This window comes from Trachypithecus francoisi, unplaced genomic scaffold, assembly GCF_009764315.1.
Source record: "Trachypithecus francoisi isolate TF-2019V2 unplaced genomic scaffold, Tfra_2.0 Lachesis_group1, whole genome shotgun sequence".
In the NCBI taxonomy this organism is placed as follows: domain Eukaryota; kingdom Metazoa; phylum Chordata; class Mammalia; order Primates; family Cercopithecidae; genus Trachypithecus; species Trachypithecus francoisi.
In genome coordinates, this window is record NW_022681454.1 from 87,752,664 (window position 1) to 87,775,645 (window position 22,982).

Below are 22,982 nucleotides of genomic sequence, written 5' to 3' on the forward strand. Positions count from 1 at the left end.
ATCACAAACACAATAGGTGAAAGCAAAAGGAAACAATGAGCCTTATACGTTTTGTAGGAAAAAAAAAAGCACCTTCCTCAACTACTGGCTCCAAATATGAGTTAGGGATTCTGAATAACGCAGGTTCATCTCTTCATGTCATATATCATACTGTATCATCTCCTCATATTATATATATATTGTATAATACATAAATTTTTTTCTTTTCAGTGTTCATTCATGCAATGATTTTTCACATTACAGTCCACTTAAAAGTATCACATCTAATCAATTGTGTGACCTAAAAAAATTACATTAGTAAAAATTTATCTATGTGGTGGGTATTATGTGTCCAGTGACAAATAATTTATGACATTATAATACAAGAAACTATAAATATATAGGGGTGCAAATATACACACAGACAGTATGTACTGTGTTCTTCTATTTCCATTCTTTATTTTCATGACTAAACTCTATAGGCAGGGCCAGTGCTCATCTTCTGGGCTCCTAAAGTAACTGATAATGGCTCTGCCATCGCCTTTCTCATATTGCTGTGTTTAGTGGTTTATGTATCTGGGAGCCTCAGAAGGGTAAGAGCTGAGGGTCATTCAAATTCCTAACACATGTTCAGTGCAGGTGCTTAATATATGTCTATTGAGTAAAAGAGTGGTTCTTCTGATTTCATTTAGTTTGAGTCCATTTTGGGTTCTAGAATTCAGATTCAGGTTGACATTTGATCTAGTGTAGAAAAATTCTCCCAAATATAGGCAGAGCTGGTTATTATGCCCTGGAAAGTTTTCAGAAGAAGATATGATCTGTTCTTGTTTTTTCTAAATTGACCAGTTATCTAGCAAGTCATCTGTGTCAGTGCTTATTTCTTTAGTGTTTCTGATACTTTTCCCAAAGAATATTAGTGCATTGTGTTTGTGACTTCCTTTCCTTCCTTTATAAAAACATTTATTTTTAAACATTTCTCCCTAGCTTTATTGAGATATAATTAACAAATAAAAATTTTATATCTTAAGGGTGCACACCATGTTTTGAGATACATATGCATTGTGATGTGATGACCGCAATCAAATCTTCCTTCTTCACCTGTGTCAGATGTGTTGCTGGCTCCTGTTTTGTTGCAATGTGCCGCCTTTGAAAATAGATAAAAAATTGTCACAAAATGAAATGATTGCATCACCTATAAATTCATAATTACTTTAAAGCCCTACCTTTGGCCAATGTTACTAAGATTAGTATCTTTAAATGAGTGGTTCACCTTCGAGGGAAAAAGGAAATTACATTAGGTCTTGGTTCTTTCATCAGGGAGCCTAGCGGTAAAATTCAAAATTTATTTATACCTTCCAATAATTTAATTAATTATTTTCAAATATGCTCAAGGCTTGTTCATATATTTTATAGGTTGCATGTATAAAGTTTATAAAAATTTAACTTAATTATCAAAACACTAGTGAGGGTAGAAAGTAATCCCATTTGCCACAATCTTATTTGCTACATGAGACAATACATAGCCTTTAGTTAATTTGTACAATTGTACTTCAGATTGAACATAAAATCCCTTCATACACTCATATGTTGTTTTCTTTTCCCAAGAAAAGGACAAGTAATTTTATAGCCTTTCTCTCTATATCTTTACATCATTTCTTAGTGTTTTCCTATGTTTTATGCAGTCATGACATAAAATTGTTATTAATGTGAATATAAGGTTTGCATAGAGTATAAGTGGATATTTTGATGGCTTAATCTGCTTTTTTTTCTTTTCTGCCACTTTTTTAGAGGAACTATATCTGAGTGATCCTTATTTACTTTCTAAAAGTAATTATTCCCCTTCTTATATTCTGACCTTGATTTAGGGAAAGTTGTTACTATATTTGTGACATCAAATAATTCTCTGAGTTAATAAAACATTGAGTTACTAAAACATTGTAATGGTTGATAGGAGAATGTATCAGGTAGGTCACAAGGAGAAAACCATTAGGTTTTATTCAGGTAGTATTTAACATCCTGATAATTACTTTTGTTTTTAATCAGCATGTCGATACACAATAATGCAGTGCCTAGTTAGGTGCCTGGATGATAACACCAGGCTCGAGTGGTTTGAGTCTTGGTGCCACCATTTACTCACTATATGCTCCTCTCTGCATTTTGGCTTGACATCTATAAAATAGGCACAATAATAAGAAGAAGAAGAATAGTGTTTACATTGTAGGTTATTGTGAAGCATAATAAGATAATTGATATGATTTGGCTCTGTGTCCCCACCTAAATCTCATCTCAAATTGTAATCCCCATGTTTCAAGGGAGTGACCTATAATCCCCATATGTTGAGGGAGGGAGGTGATTGGATCATGGGGACAGTTTTCCCATGCTGTTCTTGTGATAGTGAGTGAGTTCTGATGAGATCTGATGATCTTATAAGCATCTGGCATTTCCTCTCCTTGTACTTCTCTCCCCTGCTGCCATGTGAAGAAGGTTCTTGCTTCCCCTTCACCTAAGCCACAATTGTAAGTTTCCTGAGGCCTGCCCAGCTGTGTGGAACTGTGAGTCCTTTCCTTTATAAATTATCCAGTGCCGGATAGTAGAGGGTAGAAGAGTTTGGAGGGGTCAGAAGAAGAGAGAAAGATGTGAGAAAGTCTGGAACTTGTTAGAGACTTGTTAAATGGTTTTGACCAAAATGCTGATAGTGATGTGGACAACAAAATCCAGGCTGAATTGGTCTCAAATGGAAATGAGGAACTTGCTGGGAACTGGAGTAAATGTTACTCTTGCTGTGCTTTACCAAAGAGACTGGTGGCATTTTGCCCTTTCCCTAGAGATCTGTGTAACTTTGAATTTGAGAGAGATGGTTTAGAGTATCTGGTGGAAAAAATTTTTAAGCAACAAAGCATTCAAAAGTGACAGAGTGTAAAAGTTTGGAAAGTTTGCAGCCTGACAATCCAATAGAAAAGAAAAACCCATTTCTGGGGAGAAATTCAAGCTGGGTGCAGAAATTTGCATAAGTAATGAGGAGCCAAATATTAATCACCAAGACTATGAGGAAAATGTCTCCAGGGCACGGGCATGTCAGTGACCTTCACAGCAGCCCCTCCCAGCATTCTATGTGTGAGAAACATAGAATAATGTCTAGTGTGTAATAAACACTTAATATGCCTGGGCCATTATTAGTAATAATTGAAACAGTCTGGACAAAATATCAAAGCATAATCACTTATGATATGGTTTGACTGTGTCCCCACCCAAATCTTGAATTGTAGCCCTCATAATTCCCATGTGTCATGGGAGGGACCCAGTAAGAGGTAATTGAATCATGAGGGTAGGTCTTTCTGGTGCTTTTCTCAGTGAATAAGTCTCATGATATATGATGGTTTTATAAAGGAAAATTCCTCTGCACATGCTCTCTTCCTTGCCTGCCTCCTTGTAAGACATGACTTTGCTCCTCATTTGCCTCCCGCCATGATTGTGAGGCCTCCCTAGCCATGTGGAAGTGTGAGTCCATTAATCCTCTTTCCTTTATAAATTACTCAGTCTCAGGTATGTCTTTATTAGCAGTGGGAAAACAGACTGATACAATTTATACATAAATTTAGTTGTGACCAGAGACAAATAATACTAACTGTCCTATTTTTGTGAATGGGGAAAATGAGGCATACAATTTCATGAAATATTTATACATGAAGACATCTGTGACAAGTTAGTACCTACTTTACATCAGTAGCTTCTCTTTTACTGAAAATGACACTTTATTATATAGTAACGAAAATCATATATACATATGATCTACACTATTTACACAGAGAAATGCTTTTCAAATTTTATATAGTATTATCCCTAAAGGTAGGTGAGAATAGTAAACTAATAAAACTGGAGGGTAAAGAGGAATTGATGAAAAAAGACAGTCAAAGAAAAATCTGTCTAAAATCTCATGTTTTATCATTTGAAGACTGTGAATTTGTCCTTTGACGCCTGTATCAGTCAACTTCTGGCAGGAGACAGCTGTCATTTTCAAACTGGGTAATTGAGGAGAATGTTATAAAGAGATTATTTATAAAGGTATAGGTAGGTTTTAGGGCAATCACAAAGTGATAGCACAGTACTGTCTAGCAACACACTGGAGTCAGGCACATCACTCTTAGGTCTGACGAATCAAGGGGAAGGAGGAGTTGCCAGGACCCAGCCTAATGTATAGGTCTGCCTGGCAGGGGTTCTGACTTTGTTGAGCTTGACATGGCCAACATGAGGCATCCTATTAGGGGTGGGGGTGATTCAGGAAACAAATGCTCCAACCTTACTCTTCTCCCTGCCACCATCTCTAGTCAGCACTTCTGAATGGTTGAATGCAATAGATAGCAAGATGGCAAGGGAGCCTGTTGAATCTGCCTATTCAAGTCAGCCTCCAAGTGCATAGGACAAGATGAATAAGGGTGAAGAATGGATAGAGAAGAACAAATGAAAGATATCCAGTACAATAAATTTATGTTTGCTACAATATTAAAATGACTTCAGCATTTACCCATTAAAACTACCATCACATTTTTCAGTAAAATTAATGCATCAGGATAGAAGGGTTTGTGTGTCCTGGTTTGGGTAGCATAGATATAAGCAAGTCTTTTACTACAAAATTGATCTTTAGCAATTTTGAATCCCTAATTGAGTTGAATGGTGTTGTATTAGTTTTCTGTGACCACCACACAATTAACTACTGCAAACTTAGCAACTTAACATACTATAAATTCATTATCTCACAATTTCCGTAGTCTAGGCACAGGCTAGCTTGATTCTCTGGTTAGGGTTTTGTCTGGCTGAAATCAAGGTGACCGTCAGGGCTGCAGTCTTCATCTCAGCTTGGGTGTCCTCTTCCAAGATGGTTGTTGGCAGAATTGATTTCCTTGCAATTGTATAATTGCATTCCTCTTTCCCTTCTAGCTATTAGCCAAGATCACTCTCAGCTCCTAGAGGTGGTCTGCAATTCCTGCAAATGTGGCCTCTGTAGGCAGTTCACAAGGATATTTGCTTTCTCCTAGGCCAGCTGAAGCATCTCGCTGACTTCCTCTTCTGGAACCAGTGGGAGAATACTCTGTCTTTTAAAAAGGGCGGCCGGGCGCGGTGGCTCAAGCCTGTAATCCCAGCACTTTGGGAGGCCGAGACGGGCGGATCACGAGGTCAGGAGATCGAGACCATCCTGGCTAACACGGTGAAACCCCATCTCTACTAAAAAATCCAAAAAACTAGCCGGGCGAGGCGGCGGGCGCCTGTAGTCCCAGCTACTCGGGAGGCTGAGGCAGGAGAATAGCGTGAACCCGGGAGGCGGAGCTTGCAGTGAGCTGAGATCTGGCCACTGCACTCCAGCCTGGGCGACAGAGCAAGACTCCGTCTCAAAAAAAAAAAAAAAAAAAAAAAAAAAAAAAAAAAAACAAAAAGGGCTCATGCGATTATGTCAGGCCCACCCAGATAATCTTCCCAGTTACAACCTGTATTACATCCAGCAGTGACTGAATAACTGGGAAAAGGTGTGTGTACGCCAGAGGCTGGGAATCTTGGGGAGCATCTTCAGGTTTTGCCTACCACAGTGGACCTTAAAAACATTGCAGCACTCTTTCTTTCCACTCCTTGTGGAGGATCTGATGTTGTTGCTGACCTCTAAAACCTACGGTAACTTTGGGGTCTCTAGACTAGCAGGAGCCACAAATATAGACGCCTTTAGGGGATAAGTAGATCTCATAATCATGGTAAGATCATCATTAATGACAACATCTATTTCAGTTTTGAATACACTTCTTCATTCAGCCACAGGTCATTCAAAATTGCAAATATAGTCTCAATTCAAATTTAAAATGCCAACTCTCATGTAATAATCATGTAAGTAATACTGTAATATTTGCTTATAATTTAGGGTTCCCTCCTTACCAGCCCTATAGACCTACACTGGGGAGAGGGTTGTGATTTTGATTCTTTTCTCTTTCCATCCCTAGAGATTCCATTTCTGCCAAATAATCTGGTTGGAGACCAGGGAGGCAGAGGAAGAAGGAGGGTCTGGAAAGGTCACTTTCCTGAGTGCTGTACTCTGCCTGTGGCAGGTGTTTACATTGAACTCTTCTCATGGGCTTCCAGGTTCTCTTTGGAGAACCTTCCCCCTACAGCCTCACTCAGACACTGATATGGTTAAGCTTTGTGTCCCCACCCAAATCTCATCTTGAATTGTAATCTCCATAACCCCGTGTCCAGGGAGAGAGCAGGTGGAGGTAATCGAATCATGAGGGTGGTTTCCCCCATGCTGTTCTTGTGATAATGAGTGAGTTGTCACACGATCTGATGGTTTTATGAGGGGCTCTTCCCCCTTGCTGGGCACTTCTCCTTCCTGCCACCTTGTGAAGAAGGTATTTTGCTTCCCCTTAGGCTTCTGCCATGATTGTAAGTTTCCTGAGCCCTCCCCAGCCATGCTGAATTGTGAATCAATTAAGTCTTTTTCCTTTACAAATTACTCAGTCTTGGGTAGTTCTTTATAGCATATGAAAACAGACTAATACACACACTCCCACATCACCAGGTATCTCCAACTGGAAGATCTTTTAATACAGGCGAAGGACTCTCTTCTAACTCTTGCACATAAAGCTCTTAATTCAACTCCCATGAATCTGGACTGTTTCCCCCAGCAACATTAAACTGTGGGGATTAGAGATTTGTTAGTGAAGTTTAGCATATTTTCATATGTTTATGATGCTTGCTTATATAGTTTGAGTAATCTATTTTATTGTTCATCTTTTTAAACTAATTTGTAGGTGTTCTATTTTCTAGATTCCAGTATATGACTTCCCTTTCAATTTGTCTATGAAGACTTTTTATCAAAGTTTTAAATGTTAATGTAGGTAAATTTACCAATTTTGTTCCCCTTTCCTCCCTTTTTGAATTGGTAATATTTTATTAATATTTAACTTTATATTTTAGAAATCACATTTAATGTGACCTAGTTAAATTTAATTAAAATGTTTTCCTAATTCTTAAAGGTCTGACAATTTTACATGTTTCAATGTATTGCTCTCATGTTTTAAACAAAAGAGAAAATAATTTTAAAGTCACATTTTATGTCTCACAGTCATACATTCAAACCATTCTTAGGCTGGGCGTGGTGGCTCACGCCTATAATCCCAGCACTTTGGGAGGCCAAAGCGGGTGGATTACGAGGTCATGAGATCGAGACCATCCTGCCTAACATGGTGAACCCCTGTCTCTACCAAAAATACAAAAAATTAGCCGGGCTTGGTGGTGGGCATCTGTAGTCCCAGCTACTCAGGAGGTTGAGGCAGGAGAATGGTGTGAACCCAGGAGGTGGAGCTTGTAGCGAGCTGAGATCACACCACTGCACACTCCAGCCTGGGCGACAGAGCGAGACTCTGAAGGGGGAAAAAAATTCTTAGTATTATCTAGATTTATTAAGTTTATTAAATAGAATAAAATGGCAAAATTCAAGGCTTTTAACAGTAGAGTGGTAAAGTCCAAGTGGAAGAAAGCAAAACTCAGAGGAGTAAGAGAAGAAAAGAACAATATTTTGCCTGTGCCATTTATTCCCACCAATTTGCAAAGTGAGCATTATTATTCTTAGTTTCCAGATGAATGCACTGAAATAATTTGGATATTTATCCTCTCCAAATTTCATGTTGAAATTTGGATGTGGGGTCTGGATGGAGGTGTTTTGGTTTACTCAGCCAAAGAATTTAGCTTGTTTGATTTGAAGCTGAGGTTTGAACCTAGGGTCCTTTGATTCTAAGCCCAGATATTTACCACAATATCTCGGTGATCATCCAATTTATATGTCTCAAGTATCTGTGCCACTGAAAAACTGAGAAACCATGCATGTATACATTATACCTCCAAAGGTTGAGACATAGGTGGAAGTGCCCAGAAAACCATTTGACACAAAGGCATTATTTTTTGTTTTGGCTTTGGGCTAAAAAAACATAGATTACAAGCAAATGCTTTTGAGCCCTTTAAGAAGTCTTATCTTGCTTTTAAACACCTATAATATCTTTGGCAACGATGTTCTGCTTGTTATTACTTTTAATGGCAGGTCAAGGCTCCTTTGTAGTTTGATTGAGAGGTGTCAAGCAGGACTAAAAAAGGTATAGAGAAATACCATTCTTGAGATACCAGTACTCCCAACCAGAAATCTCTGCAAGCACTTTCAGCTTCCATCCAGACAATCTGAATTTCAACTATGTTAGACTTCTGTGATATATTTAGAAAAACCAGCTTCAGAACATTGTTAAGGTAGTTACAAGGGTCTAAACATTTCAGAACTCTGTAAATTAGCTCAGTGGTTGTGTAGAATGGTGTTGAAGAAAATTTAATAATGTTGGCATTCAGAAGTTCATTAAGAATGTGTGTGCTATGGTCTAAATGTCTACATCCCTCCAAAACTCCTGTTGAAATCTGAACTCCCATGGTGTTAGAAAGTGGGGGCTTTGGGTGGTGATTAGATGGTGGTCACAGAGCCCTCATGAGTGAGATTAGTGTCCTTTTGAAAGTGGCCCGGGAGGGACCGTTCATCCCTCTTACTGTGTGAGCACACAGCAAACAGGCACCGCATGTGAGCCAGCAAGTAGGCCCTCACCAGACACCAAATTAGCCTTGATTTTGGAGTTCCCAGCTTCCAAAACTATAAGAAATACATTTATTTACAAGCCTCCCAGTTTATGATCCTTTACTATAGCAGCCCAGGGTGCTATAAACTCAGATAGGGTGGTTGACCGAAAGTGATCTTATATTGTTTACGAAAGGCAAACCTTTCACAAGAAACAAGAGGTATTTTGAGTTCACCATCAGTCCAGTGAAGCAAGATTATGCTAAGAAGGATGTTCTTCTGTTTGCTACTCAACATTGAAGATGTGAAGAATGAGAACATTTGGCTGGAAATGGCACCTAATGAAATAAACACCCGCTGGTGGGACATATACAGCTATATGCATAAGACAAACTATCTCAGCCCTCCTGAGACTTGCAGGATCTAACTTCTTCATGCATGGCATTTATATCATTGGAAATGATGAGGTTTAATTTGGCCAAGAATAAATGTCTAAGTATGCAAGAGTTAGAGAATGGCAGCCACAGGGCACCATTTTAGGTTAAAATAGTGTGCATTTATACACACACACAGCAGTTGGAGGGAGAATATGGTTCTTGAAAATTTTGAAGCAATCACTATTTAAAGTTCATGGAAAATTCACTAAATCATTGTTTTGAGATTTGGGTTTCATATATCTTGTACCTCTCCTTCTTTATAGACCCTTGACGGATTGAAGACATTCAAGGAGGTAAAAGGGATCAAATTATAGTGCTAGTTTTACTACTGGTCAAGTCAAACTGGGACATATGGCTGGGCTTTCCATCTCCTTCTAGGAATCCAGACTGCAAGATCCCAATTTATCTTCTCAGGAGTAAGCAGAAAGGCTGGACACAGCGGACACCTGATGGCTCTGGGTAAGAGGCATCTAAGCCTGGACAATAAGGCAATCTAAGTGCCCTGGACCCCTACCCAGCCCTGTTACCCCACCCCCACCTGTATTTTCACAATGCTCAGCTCTCATGATGCTCACCAAACAACACACACACAACACACACACAACACACAAACACACACACACTCTGCTCTGCCAAGTACAGGAAAAACCTCGCTTTTGATGACCAGGAGGCATTGTTGATTCTATGGGAATTCTATTTTAACTAAAGAAAAATGTTCTTTCATTGCAAATAATTCCAATTCCACTGCAGATTCCTAGCAGAAGCGTGTCACGTGGAAAATCAACTGATTCTGCGTATCCATGGTTAAAAGAACGATTTCAATAGCAATGGAAACAACAATAACATCAACAAAACCCAGAATAAATTGTATCTACATTACATTTATTATGAAAAGTGAGATGCAAAAAAATCATATTCTAAATTTTTTGAGGGTAAAACTAAGTCATTAGTTGAATTTCAGAATTTTAAGCATCCATTCAAAAATCAAATCCAAAATGAAGGTGTAAGTATATGCCATTCCAAAATCTTATTTCATCTTTGTATAAATTATAACATTTCTTCTTTTTTCTAGGAAATAAGTTTTATTGGTCAATATCTGGAGGATGAGAACTTTCTGAAATGATTTTATGACCTTTGTATGTAGACATTATAAAAAAAAAACTTTAGATTTTAATATTAATACATTCATAAATGGACTTTCCATTTTGAATATTTTTTCTTCAGTGATTTAATATTATACCACACTTTTGATCTTTCTTAGTTGAATATTTACACACATAAATGATTCTCATATTGAAAACTGTAATTTTTAAAGTTATATTTTTTCTTGGTATTATTTAAATTAATACACATCTTCCAAAAACAATCACATAAATTTATCATTTAAGCAACCATAAGTATTGACAAACATCAAGATTTCAGGTATGCTGCACTTATAAACATCTATACTTCTATTAGTTAAAAAACACTGCCACTCTAGTTGTAATTGTAGTGTTCTTATATCTGGTTAATCTCTTATTTTTATTTAATATACAAAGATGGCACATTCATTCTCTAAAACATGAATATGTTTTTAAATGTCATTCTTAACTTTCTACTGAGAAGTGGTTGTTTGTACTTTGCCAAATGGAATTCTCTATCAGGGGTGATTCTGGTATTTCCATTCATATTTTCTTTCTTTTTTTTTTTTGAGATGGAGTCTTGCCCTGTCGTCCAGGCTGGAGTGCATTGGCATGATCTTGGCTCACTGCAATCTCTGCCTCCCAGGTTCAAGTGATTTTCCCACCTCAGCCTCCCAAGTAGCTGGGATCACAGGCACACACCACCATGCCCAGCTAACTTTTGTATTTTTAGTAGAGACGGGGTTTTGCCATGTTGACCAGGCTGGTCTTGAACTCCTGACCTCAGGTGATCCGCCCACCTTGGCCTCCCAAAGTGCTGGGATTGCAGGCGTGAGCCACTGTGCCCAGCGTCCATGCATATTTTCAATCTGATACCCAGCCAACGTAATTTTTAGTGTCAAGGATTCAAGGTCAAATTGTGTTAGGTTTTAAGAACCAGGTCAGAATTTTTGATCCCTAATCGAGCACTTCCTTTCAGAAGAAATGAGATAAATTTGAACAATATCAATTAACTGGTTGGAATTGTGATAAGCTGACAAATCTTGTCCAGAGTTGACACTTGCCAGCTAATGATTCTAACTTTGTTACCTAGTCCACACAGTATCACCTGTTACTGATAATACTAATTTTTTATTTGAGTCCATCTTAAGGAACTCAAGACATGAGGCAATTTAAGTGCCCTGGAACCCCACCCATGGGTTCATTGCTCATATCCTGTTATCTCACCAACATCATCTGCCATTTTTCTCCATTTAAATCTTTGACTTCTCTTCGGTGTTGGTAAGCATAGTGCATAGTTTTGCTGAGCTCAAGAGAAGAATGCCTGTGATCATATTCACTTCGAGTGACTATACGTGCTTGAAATCTAGGGATCCATTTCCAAAAAATGTAGGGTTTTTATTGGTTTGTGCAAATCAACACATTGATACATGTCCAAAAGGAGTCTCCAAAACATAATTGGTTTTCATCACTGTTTGCCATTTCCAGATATAAAATTAGGTGCTTAAAGAACAGCATTAATTCTCTGTAGCTACTCAGTTACCAGTCTGTGCTTCAGAGGCTGGACTTTTCTAAGCACAAAATCTGCTACCAGGGAGTAACATCATTAAATGGGGGGCATCTGATCCAATAATTATATTTGTAAAACAGAGCAGTCATGGAAATATGTAGCTTTCAATTAGTGGTTTTAATTTGTGATTTATTTGAATATACTAGTATAAATAAAATGTATTATGTGTGCATATATATGTGAATAAGCTATTTACATTTTTATGTGTAGAAAATGAAAATATATATTGATTAGCCCTTTTGAGGCTTTTGAACAACTGTTTCATCTTCCTTCTTTCCTGCAACTGCTTTGAGGATTTAGATAATTCATACAAGGTATGTACACAATCACACCCATAGTATGTACATCCTAGTCACACACTTAACACAGAGAGGATGTGTGAGGAATGTAAATTATCCCAGTGGTCAAAGAACTGACCTTACCTGTGACTAATGGCATGGTTACTTAGCCCTGGCATATTTAATAATATGCCAATGTACTGATTACTATATTCAGACTTTGTGATAATTATGTTACCTACTCAAGGAGACAATTAAAAAAAACAACAGATCAAACAGCCCTTTCTGACCTTCAAAAATAAAAGGACAAATTCTGTTACTGAATACATGTGCACACTTTTGTTGGCTTTATTCATGTATTTACATGTGCCTGCCTGAATACAGAAATTGGCCTTTAAATGGGATATGACAAGTGATTTTTTTCTACACATAAAAATAGAAAACTGATCACTCAGACTGTACAACTCACAGAACGTATTGACATACCACGACCAGCTACAGTATTAGGCATGACATATTGTTCACACATTAGTAAAGCAGAGATACACACATTTAGAAATTTAGTAATTGCTAGTATATATTTTTCTTGTTTTCAGGCTGTGTTGACCTTTTTCAACCTTAATAAAAGGGATCTCCAGGGGCCCTTAAAACAAGAATTAGTCTCTCCTCTCCTCTAGGGATTGGGGAGTATGACTATAATACTGCAATCTCCGGATATATCAGCATCATTTTAAGACACGATGGAAAACATTAGGAAAAATAAGTTACTTAAAGATGTGATCTAAAATAAATGTTAAGGAATCTAAACTAAAATCATTAAGGATGCCATTAACATGAGTAAGCCCTTTCTACTCATTTTATATAGTTTGCTCTACACACAGCCTTTACATGTTATTGAAAGTAATGATATGAATCAGAAAAAAATTGTTTAACTGTTCAAGAGTTTTTCTAAAGAAAGACAATTTTTAAAGCAACAAAGAACGATACTAGCAGCGATGTCAAAAAGCAAGCTATAATTTTCGCCCCAGAAATAAATGAATGACATCTCCATAGTTAAGAGATAAAGAAAGTTGTTAGCATTTCTCTCCCATTTAATTATTTCTAACATCATTAAATCACTGGGGCATCTCATTATAATTATTACCATGCAGGTTGATCATCAGTATCTTTTTCTAAAGTGTAAAATTTTTTATTCCTACTATTTTGCAGCCAATTAATTTTGAGCTTGAATCCAGAAAGATACTTGATGAAGAGTTAGCATTAGAAGTGCCCATCTGGAGCATCATTTTCTGTAAGGCATCATTTGAAGCCTCTTTGGATACAAGTACTCATGTTTTAGTGATTTTACATCCGGGAGCCCATTTTTTCACAGCTAAAGCTGGTAATCCCCTGGGCAGAGTTAATTGAATTGCTTTCTACATGCTAGTGTCCAGAAAGAGTAATTACCATAAGTTTAAAGTCTCCATTTCAACAAAACTTCTGGTTGCAGCTGTCTTGAGTTTTAAGCCAGCAAGACTTTGAGTGGCTCCTCTTCACTCTGGGCTCGCATAAAAACATAGATGCCAACTGTATCCTTACTAATGATCATTAGTGCTGTACCTCTTTATGAAGCTTCTAAACAAGTTTTTCCAGGAAGAAAGCAGAAACTATGCCTTTGCTTATTTTATCCTGTGGGTTACAGTCAGTCTTCATAAAGCAAACCATCATTATATAATGGTGTGCCCATAATAGAAGCATTTGCTGGTATAACTGCCTCTTTTTGGCACATTATTGCTTGACTTTAATTTCATATTCAACAGTCTTTATTCTCATTATTAGTATCTGAGATATTTGTGTCTTAAAAAAACTTGTAAATAACATCTTGTTGCACCATTCTGGCCACCACAAGTCATTTCAACCAAGGTCCATGGTTATTTGAATGTTGTTTATAATTATCATCGCTTTTACTTGCCTAACAGCCAAAAGTAATGTTTCAGGATTGTTTGTTGCTGCTTTCTACACATATATACAGATGTACTGGATTTACTTTGAGAGAGGTTATTTGGTTGTGGCAAGTGAGTAGTTTAGCTGGTGACTGTTCACAGTTAAAAGTAGCTGTAATGACCTCTGGCAGATGTCACTGATCACTTGGGAGACAGAATTTTTCCACTTCAATCCATCTTCATTTATGTCCTTGGACATTGCAAACCCAGCTTATTTGATTTCTGCAGCCAAGGAGAATTGTTTTCTTTCCAAGAGTAGGATAAAGTTCATGGAAATCTGTTTCAGTATTTACAAGACTATTTTTTCCCATTTGCAAAAATGTCTAAAATTTTATAGACATCCTTAAGCCCATGTATCTGGACAGATGACATTTGCAATTGCTCAGCCAGTAGAAGAATTTCATTAAGAAGGATATTGTTACAAGGATGGACAGGAGATTCAGTATATCCCCTGTTATTTGCCAGGTGGCAGCAGCTGACCCGAATTTGGAGAGAATCAACCAAAAAGGGCCACGCACAACATCAAGAAGCATTGCTAACAGAAAACAAAATGCTCAGATACATATGTAAAATAACAAACACTGAAGAGGGTGTTTGACTTCTGATTTCACCATGTAGACAAAAACAGTGTGGGAATCAGGTAGTTGGCTCACTTATCCAAGATACTGCTGAGTTCACTGTTCTATCACAAAGGGAGATTCACAGGCCTCATTTCTCAAACACCACTTAGAACAAAGCAGGAGAGAGTAAACAGCATCATCTCCATGGCAGCATTACAGATAATTAGTAAATCACGCAGGGAGAGGTCTACACAAGGCTCCAAGTGCCCAGTTTTCAATAAAAACATATATACATATATGCAAACCTTATCCTAATGTATTCTTTTTCTTTATACTGATTCATAAAAGTAGACAAGGGATGTGGTGAATTGTGTGTTACTAGGAGTAGAAAAAATTTTAAACACTTGGCACAATATGTAGGAGGAAGAGGAGACACACATTTCTCACATTTTGGCAGCAAAACAGTAACAAAGTGGATGCAGAAAAGGCCAAACAATTTATATTAACAGCACACTTGCATATATCCTCTGTAAACACATTTTAAAGTAACATCTTACTCTGTTCTTGGTATGCTATATATAGGGATTCCCAGAATGACAGGCATTCCCAGAAATGAGAGGAAAAACATTAGTATAAGCTAGGAACAGTGAAACCTCAATACGCTATAATACAAACAAATGCTATTTTCCTCTTCTGCTTTCTACTTTAAGACAGTAAGCTCCTATTATGAATTTGGTTCTGAAATCCAGCCTCTAAGGTATATGTTACACGTGCATATTTAGTTCAATTTATTTCAATTTTTATGTTTAACTGTATAACACGGTGAACACTGGTATTCAAACAGTATCAGAGAATTCTCAAGATTAAAAAAATCATCAAAGATCAAATTACATTCAATATAGATGAACTTATCAAGGCAGGAAACATACTAACACATTTTATAAATATTTCATTTCAGACATGAACAAAAAGGTTTCTGGTTAACTTTGACTTATCAATCTGTTCAACTTTTGCCAGTGACCCAAAGCACAAAGGTTAATCAATATTTTACTCTATGTAAAGTAGTTGGTCTGTGGCATTCAAAGTCAATAATCCAGAAATACATAATTAGAAAAGCATTCAAGATAAACAAATGACAGCTAAAGCTGTCACATTTTTCTCATGGTCATAAAAATAGAACAATCAATCTTTAAATTAAAAATTTTAGTATTCACTTGTTAAGTGGCAGAGCATCTTAATATTTTAAATGTTGAATTGTCTTCCAGACATGGAGTTCTAACTCATCTTTTTACTACTGGTTTAAGGAATATTTTCTATTTCTTGATTCAATAAAGTATTTCCTCCATATATTTCAAAACAAAATGCATGAAAAAGAACCAAATCATATCTAAGAGAAATGAAGGGTAAAACCAGACAACTTTCAACCCAATGTGTGTCATGCAGGTAAAGTAAGGAAAAAACTGAGCAAGTTCAAAGAGTCTGCCACGAAAACTGTTTTGCAACTTCATCTGTCGAATGAACCTTAGGTTTTACAAATAAGGTATACTAAATACCTAATGCTATGTCCTAGATGGAAGTGAAGGAAAATTCGCAAATAAGGTTTTATTGTGAGAGTAACTTAGGGGAGGTATCACAATATAAAAATGCTGCTGTCTTGAGTAGGTCCCTATCTTATTTATCCATCTGAAGATATATTTCTGTTATTGTCCTTAAAAGCTGTTAGTTCTATAGGACTTAATGAGCAACAAAACAAACAATATTTTTGTAATATTTTGTGACAATGTCTTGAGTGTTGTACAAGTGAATGATTTGGTTCTAGCACCGAAGAAAACCAGTTAAACTTAGTACATTAAACAAATTTTCTTAAAGTTTTGAGAGGCATAACCACAATAGCAAAGCTAGCAGTTTTAATGTATTTAATGTGAGACAAATGCCTACAACTATCTCAGGCCTCTGCTTCATTTAACTGTTTACAAATCATGTGGTTACTCTAAAGTCATGAAAATAAATATTATTACTAGATGCGAAATTCCTTATTCTCGCCTATTTTAATGCAGGGACAGCCTGTTCTAGCCACTTCACAGCAGAGGATTACCTGGGGCCACCCATCTGGAGTAGGCACTGTTGACAGCTGCTACTGTGTACACAGGCTGTACTCTGTGTATACACAGCATGTATGCCCATGTGGGAGGGAGAAGCCAGCTAGCGAGAACTAGCAGAGAGGTTATGTCCTGGCAGAGGCATCTGAGACAGAAGTGACACGAACACAACTACAAATGGGTATTTAAGGCCCAAAGAGAGAGTTTTAGGCTGAATCTCTAATCATTAATAGTAATTTGCTTGGTAATTTGATGGAAATTTTGCATTACATAGTATTGTTAATAGACACCAATGAGTAAGAAACTGAAAAATGTGCCTTATTAAAAAATTCCTTCTAATTTCCAAATATAACAACTGTAACAACTCTCAGGCTCTGAGGAATACTGGTCCACGTATGCAAGCTTTGTCTGCAGTTAAACTGCTTCAGAATAAATCAAAGGCTTTTTAGGTTGTGCCGAGTGTAAGTTGTGCTGTTAAAGTTCAGGAATGATTTTTTTCCTGCATGTGTTCAGAATGTGCAAAACAGAATTAAAGTGAAAAAAGCCAGAACAGATACTGTGAATTGACTGTACCCATGGGACACATGAGTCTCTAGAGAGAATACCTATGGCTAGATACTCTTTTCTAGTTCATTACGGGGAATGAGTTCAAAGAGGGCAACGGTGCCCCTCCAGCATCTAAGTCTGGTTTTCTAAATGCAACATGGAGACCAGCACCCCCCAACAACGTCTGCAGGAAGGGAAGCCTTCCCAGGGCCGTTGTTCATTTTTCCTTTCCACACTACCCCAGTTCTCAAGCCAATGCTGCTCATCCAGGCCAGTGCCTTGGAGGACACTCATGTGTCTTGGGACACTCATCTCTTTTGGAGACATGGTAGGGCCGGGGTCCCGGGAAGTATAATCCACCCAAATCACAAGCCATGTTTTCGTACAGGCCTCTTCTTTCATTGGGTTTGAAGGATATTATGGATATTTCTCTTAAAATCAGTAAGTTTGCAGAAGTTACCTTTTTACTCCAGAGTATACACTTAAGCAATTAGATGATAGTAGTCTATGTACAAAAATTGTAAAGAAGCTCACATTCTAATTTGGTGTTGATCACATTTGTTACTGGAGGTTACTGAACCAATTAAAAAAAAATCACAAATTGCATCCTGTTTACAGGAGTCTAAATTAAACATTGTTGTTGTTACTTATGAGGCTTTTATCATCACAAAAAAGCAGTGTTTGGTAATCTGCTATTTATAGTTCCTTACCAGAACCTTAGCATTCTCAGTAGAATGGAGAACACCTGCACAATATCAATTTAGTATTATCCCTAATTTGATGATGCTTTTCAAGAATTCAGTCCCATGTACTTCCTCTAGGGTAAGAAAATATGAATATATTTGGTCAGAATCACAGAGAGGCGCCTTGCCTTCAGTGCAGGAAAATGTGTCTATATAAATCCATGTTTAATGTAGGCAGTTTTCATAGTCAAAAGCTTAGCTAATGTTCCTAATATAACTTTCTTATATATATTAACAGCTATAAGAAGGTTTATAAAAAGAGTTGTCTGCAGATGTTTACAAACATCAATTCAGATTTCATATTTTACACATTTAGCTGCTTTTATTTAATGTTGTCTGGCCTAGGAATGAGTCAAATTTGTTCTCATTTTTTTTCATTCTGGTTCTTATCACCTATTTAAAATTTGTGTGGTTACAGCACTCTTACTGCAATAGGACTAGAAATTATAACAATGTTTTTACCAATAGTGTTTTTGCTCTTTCAATATGAAGCAGGGATTTTAATGGGAATACTATTGTGTGTTAAATTGAGGCAGTAATACAAAATAATACATGTATAATGATATTATAATAATGCTATTTCTATGAACAACATCATATTTTTTAAAACCCAGTGAGTATTATTCTCAATTTATTAAGGTTGCAAACCTTCAGTGAAGCTTGTTTCTCTTCTCTTGTTCCTTCTTTCAAATTGGAATGACATTTTTGTTTATAGAGCTCCAGGTCAAAGGATCTAACAATTTTTAATAGCAATTTCCTATAGCGAATACTTGCTTTTTCTTCCTAGTCTTGCAGCAAAAAACTAAGCAAGCTTTGACATAGAGGGACACATGTGAATACCGTAAATTTATACACAAATTCCCATAAATACTCCCTTTCAATCTAACACAGAAGAAGGGGCAGGGCGGACGCAGCAGTTGGGGCGTCGGAAGTTCTGCAGCATGGACTGGAAAACACTGTGCTGCCTTCCTTTGAGCTTCTTATTTGAAGAAGAATCTGAGGAAATGGATCTCCGGGTCTGGCTATTTTGAGTTTTGACTAATTTCTCATGTTCTCTGATTTGTCTTTGTAAATGGTTCTGGATCGCAATTCCCAGGGACTCTGCGTCCAAGGACGCACCATACACTTCCCAGGTCATTCCCTGCTCATCCCACACGACGTCCCTGACACGCTTGGACTGTTTCAGCTGGAGCTTGGAGTCTGCACCGAGCTGCTTTTTCTTATCTCCCGGAGTGAGTCCTACCTGAGCAGCAGCTGCTGTCACATTTAACTTTTGCTCCTTGAGGAACTCGCTGACGCGGCTGGGCCTGCGTGGGCTGGCTTTGACGGAGCGAGATGGGGTCTTCTTGCCAGAACCTGGGCTGGAGTCACCCATGGAATCAGATGGCAGGCTCAGGCTGGTGGCTGTCTTGGTCTGTCTGCTTTCTTCTAAGGTGCTCTCCTGGTTCTTCCTAATTGGGGAGGGTGTAGGATTAGCAGTTGATTCTGTGCCTCCACTTTCTTGAGATTTAGGATTGAGCAGTAGGGTTTTGGTATCCGAGGTATCAGTGCCAGCAGACTCTTTTTCTTTTACTACCTGAGGAGATGCAGGCTTCTTTTCCCTTGCATCTCCTTTATTAGTGGGATCCAAGCTCCCAGAATGGTCAGCTTTGCTGATAGAGCCACAAGAGTCAGATGGTTTGCAACCTGGGTCTGTTTTGTGGCCGTTTGTGGTTTTCTCTGCAAACTCAGATGGCCTGGTTTCAGATTTCCCCAATCTATAACTTGTTTCAGCTTGACTGCCTGCACTAATAGAAATCTGGTCAATGGCGGTAGCTTTCAGGGAGCTAGAATTAGTACCTGCGAGCTTTTTAGCAGTTGATTCTTCCCCTGTTGGCGTCATTCCTGCTAACGTCCCATCTTCTTTACACGTATGCTGGGCATTACTGGAGGCCAAATTGATTGACGAGGTTTTAAGGACCCCACCTGGTAGGCTCACTAGTTTATTTTCCCTTTGGAAAGCGGTGGGCACAGCTGCAGCTGCCTGAATGTGCACCTGTGGCATGATGCCAGGGCACTGGCTGGACTCCTGGGGGGCTAGCGTGCCATCAGAGAGCTCCAGTGTGTGGCTCCCACTGCTGTGGCAAATGACACGCAGCTGCTCTTGTTCAAAATGCTCAGGAGCAGGGCTTTCCTTCAGAAATGCAGTGAGGATACTGGGGCTGGTGGAGACGGATCTGCTCTCCACACTCGCCACTGCCTGCACCTCCGCATCTTGCCAAGCCCTGCTGGGAACTTCCTTGATTTCACCTTCAGCTTGGCTGGTCATCGTACTGGCTTCTTTGAACCTTGACATCGGATGCTGTGCTGGCAGCAGCACCTTCTCTGGACCTGGGGGACATGCCGAAGGTTCGCTAGTGAGGGGGGCTGGTTGAGGTGTCACAGAAGTTGTGCCTTGGGGGCCTGAGGCAGTGACAGAGGGTTGCTTGTTCTCTGAACATCCAGATTCTCTAGTTAGAGGTTTACAGGACCTCATTTCAGAGTCACAGATGGCTCCTTGCCTTTCCCCTTCAGGTCCACCTACAGGAGAGGATGAGTGACTGACCACCCTGGTTGCTGTCACTGGAGTCTGCACTGTTCCCTGGATTGTTTCTGGGGAAGGAAACTCACAGGGCACCTGATCTTTGCTGCTACTGAGGATGTCTCCCACAGGACAACTTGGTTTCTCAGGTTGCTCTCTATTTGAGGCTCTCTGTGATCTCATCAGGGAATCCTCAGGTGCAGATGAGGTGATGGCATTGGGCTGATCACCTGGGATGGACTGGCGGGTGTACTGATTGGCAGGCATTGTCAATGGTGTGTGTATAAGATCCCTTCCTGCTGCAGAACTCGGGGCTGGCGCTGCGGGCTGGCTGCTCCCTGGCAGCTGGGAATTGCCGGGAGGGTTGAATGTGACAGGTGCTTTCTCCACTTCATTGAAGACACCAGGAGAAGACATACCTGGCTGGGTGGTCTCATGCTCACAAACCTGCATCAGGGCTTCGGCAGCTGCCCTGGGGCTGAGGTCTGGTTCTGCAGGGGCACTTGAAAAGCCATTGGCATTCTTACACAGGAGAGCTGGTTGATGCCGAGGTGAGGCAGCCTGTGGCTCTCCTAGATCCTCTTCTTTTCCGGAAACTGCAATCAGGGAAGTTTTAGCTGATCTGAGAGGGTCAGGTACAGTCCCCATGGAATTTCTCTTCAGGAGCACTCCAGAGCTCTCTCTTGGGTAGTGTTCCCACTGGTAGGGGAGGGGGGGTGCAGTCAAAGCTCAGAGTGATGACACAGTCAGGGGTGATTCCTCTGAAGAACCAGTCTGTGAATCAAGGAAAGAGCATCATTAATACAGTACATCGCTTAAGGACTGAAAAATAAACCAAACTGTCATTTTTATAAGAGCACATTAAAAACTTTTCTTCCTATATCTGTTGATATAAAAATAGGCCTTGTGGGGAGGGAGAAGAAGAAACTAAATAAAAATAGACTTGAGAAAAAGATTTTGAAAAAATTTATAATTACAAAAATATTATTCTGATATATTAGTTTCTGCTTGCATCCCACTAATGTCTAGCAAATTGGTTTTTCTTGTATCTACCTAAGTTTGCTAACTACCTCAAAAGTTACTGGTGTAATCTGATTTAGCAGATATCAGAAAATCCTGTAAAGCCACTCTAATTAAATCAATAAGTATTGAAATAGGCATAAACAGATATGTGAAATAGGAAATCTAGGAACAGATTCAAATACAAATGGGGACTTAATCTATGACAAAAGAGGCATTACAATTTGGTGGTGAAAGGCTGAGCTATTTCATAGAAGGAGCTGGCAAACTGTTTATTCATCTGGAAGAAAAGAAAAGTAGATCTTTATATTATACCAATTCCAAAAATAAATCCTAGGTGGATGCAGTGGATTAAAGGTTAAAATATAAAATAAATAAATAAACTCATATAAGAAAACCTAGGAATTATACATGTAATCTAGAGACAGGTGAGCAAGGCTTTTTCTGAGAAGGTAGACACACTGTAAGAGAAAACATAAACATAGGTGACTAAATAATATTCAAAACCTGAATTTTATGGCATGACAACAGATGCCATAAAAAATACAAGATGTTTGGGGGAAATAAAAAGTGTATAACCCTAGAGGGCAGGCAAAAATACCTATAATATAGCAGGAGCTCTTGAACATTTACAAGGAGACCAAATAATCCACTGAAAAAATGGATAACAAATATAAGAAGATAGTTTACAAGATACGAAATTTAAATAACCATCAAGCTTATGAAAAGACGATCAAATTCATTTGTAGTCAAATAATGCAAATAAAGTAACAATGCGATTTTACTTCACACAAGTTGCATCTGCAAAAACTTAAAAAACAATAGACTTTTAATAGTAAGCCCTAGGGAGACCTAGCAAAAGGAAGTGTTTTTATTAATTGTAGGTGCAAATAAATATGTATTGTTATAGCTTTCTTATGGAGGCAGTTTAACTTTTAAAACTAAAAATACACATTTCCTTGACTCAGTGATACCAACTCTATCAACAGAAATAAAAACGCCAACATATATGAATATGGGGATGTTTCCTGACGTACTATTTATAGAAGAAAAGCAGACTGGTCTTTATAAATAGGGGGAATGATAGGATAAGTCATGACATATTTCTACTACGGAGTATTAGGCAACCAGTAAAGTAAATAATTCAGCTATAACTTTTCACATGGAAGAGATTTCCTCAAGGTATGACTGAATGAGAAAAACAAGGTCCAGAAAACAGCATATACATTTTCATTTTTGTAAAACAATGACTAAAACAATGCATATGTGTGCACACAAACAGGCACACACAGAGATATGTTTGTGTATGGTAACATAAATTCTAAAAACATTGGAATGAGACATATTAGGTTTTATTAAACAGAGGGGAAGTGATAAGCTGGGGACAGAGAGGGGAGATGAAAGTACCTAAAGGTGGAAAAATGCTGAATTTAAAAAATCTGAAATGATTTAGGGCATAGGATTATGTAAAATTATATGTGTGTGTTTATGTATAAACTT

The 22,982-nt window shown here is 38.3% G+C and overlaps 1 protein-coding gene across 2 annotated transcripts in view; it reads right to left on the reverse strand.

Moving 5' to 3' along the window:
* Positions 1 to 9,868: 9,868 nt before the first annotated feature.
* The window catches only part of GPRIN3 (GPRIN family member 3), a 70,212-nt gene continuing 57,098 nt past the window's right edge, over positions 9,869 to 22,982 (reverse strand). For both annotated transcript variants that reach the window (XM_033214814.1, XM_033214815.1), the window contains exon 2: positions 9,869 to 21,236. In XM_033214814.1, the coding sequence (XP_033070705.1) occupies positions 18,780 to 21,110 (2,331 nt within the window). In that variant the 5' untranslated portion in view covers positions 21,111 to 21,236 and the 3' untranslated portion in view covers positions 9,869 to 18,779. The remainder of the gene's footprint in view (positions 21,237 to 22,982) is intronic.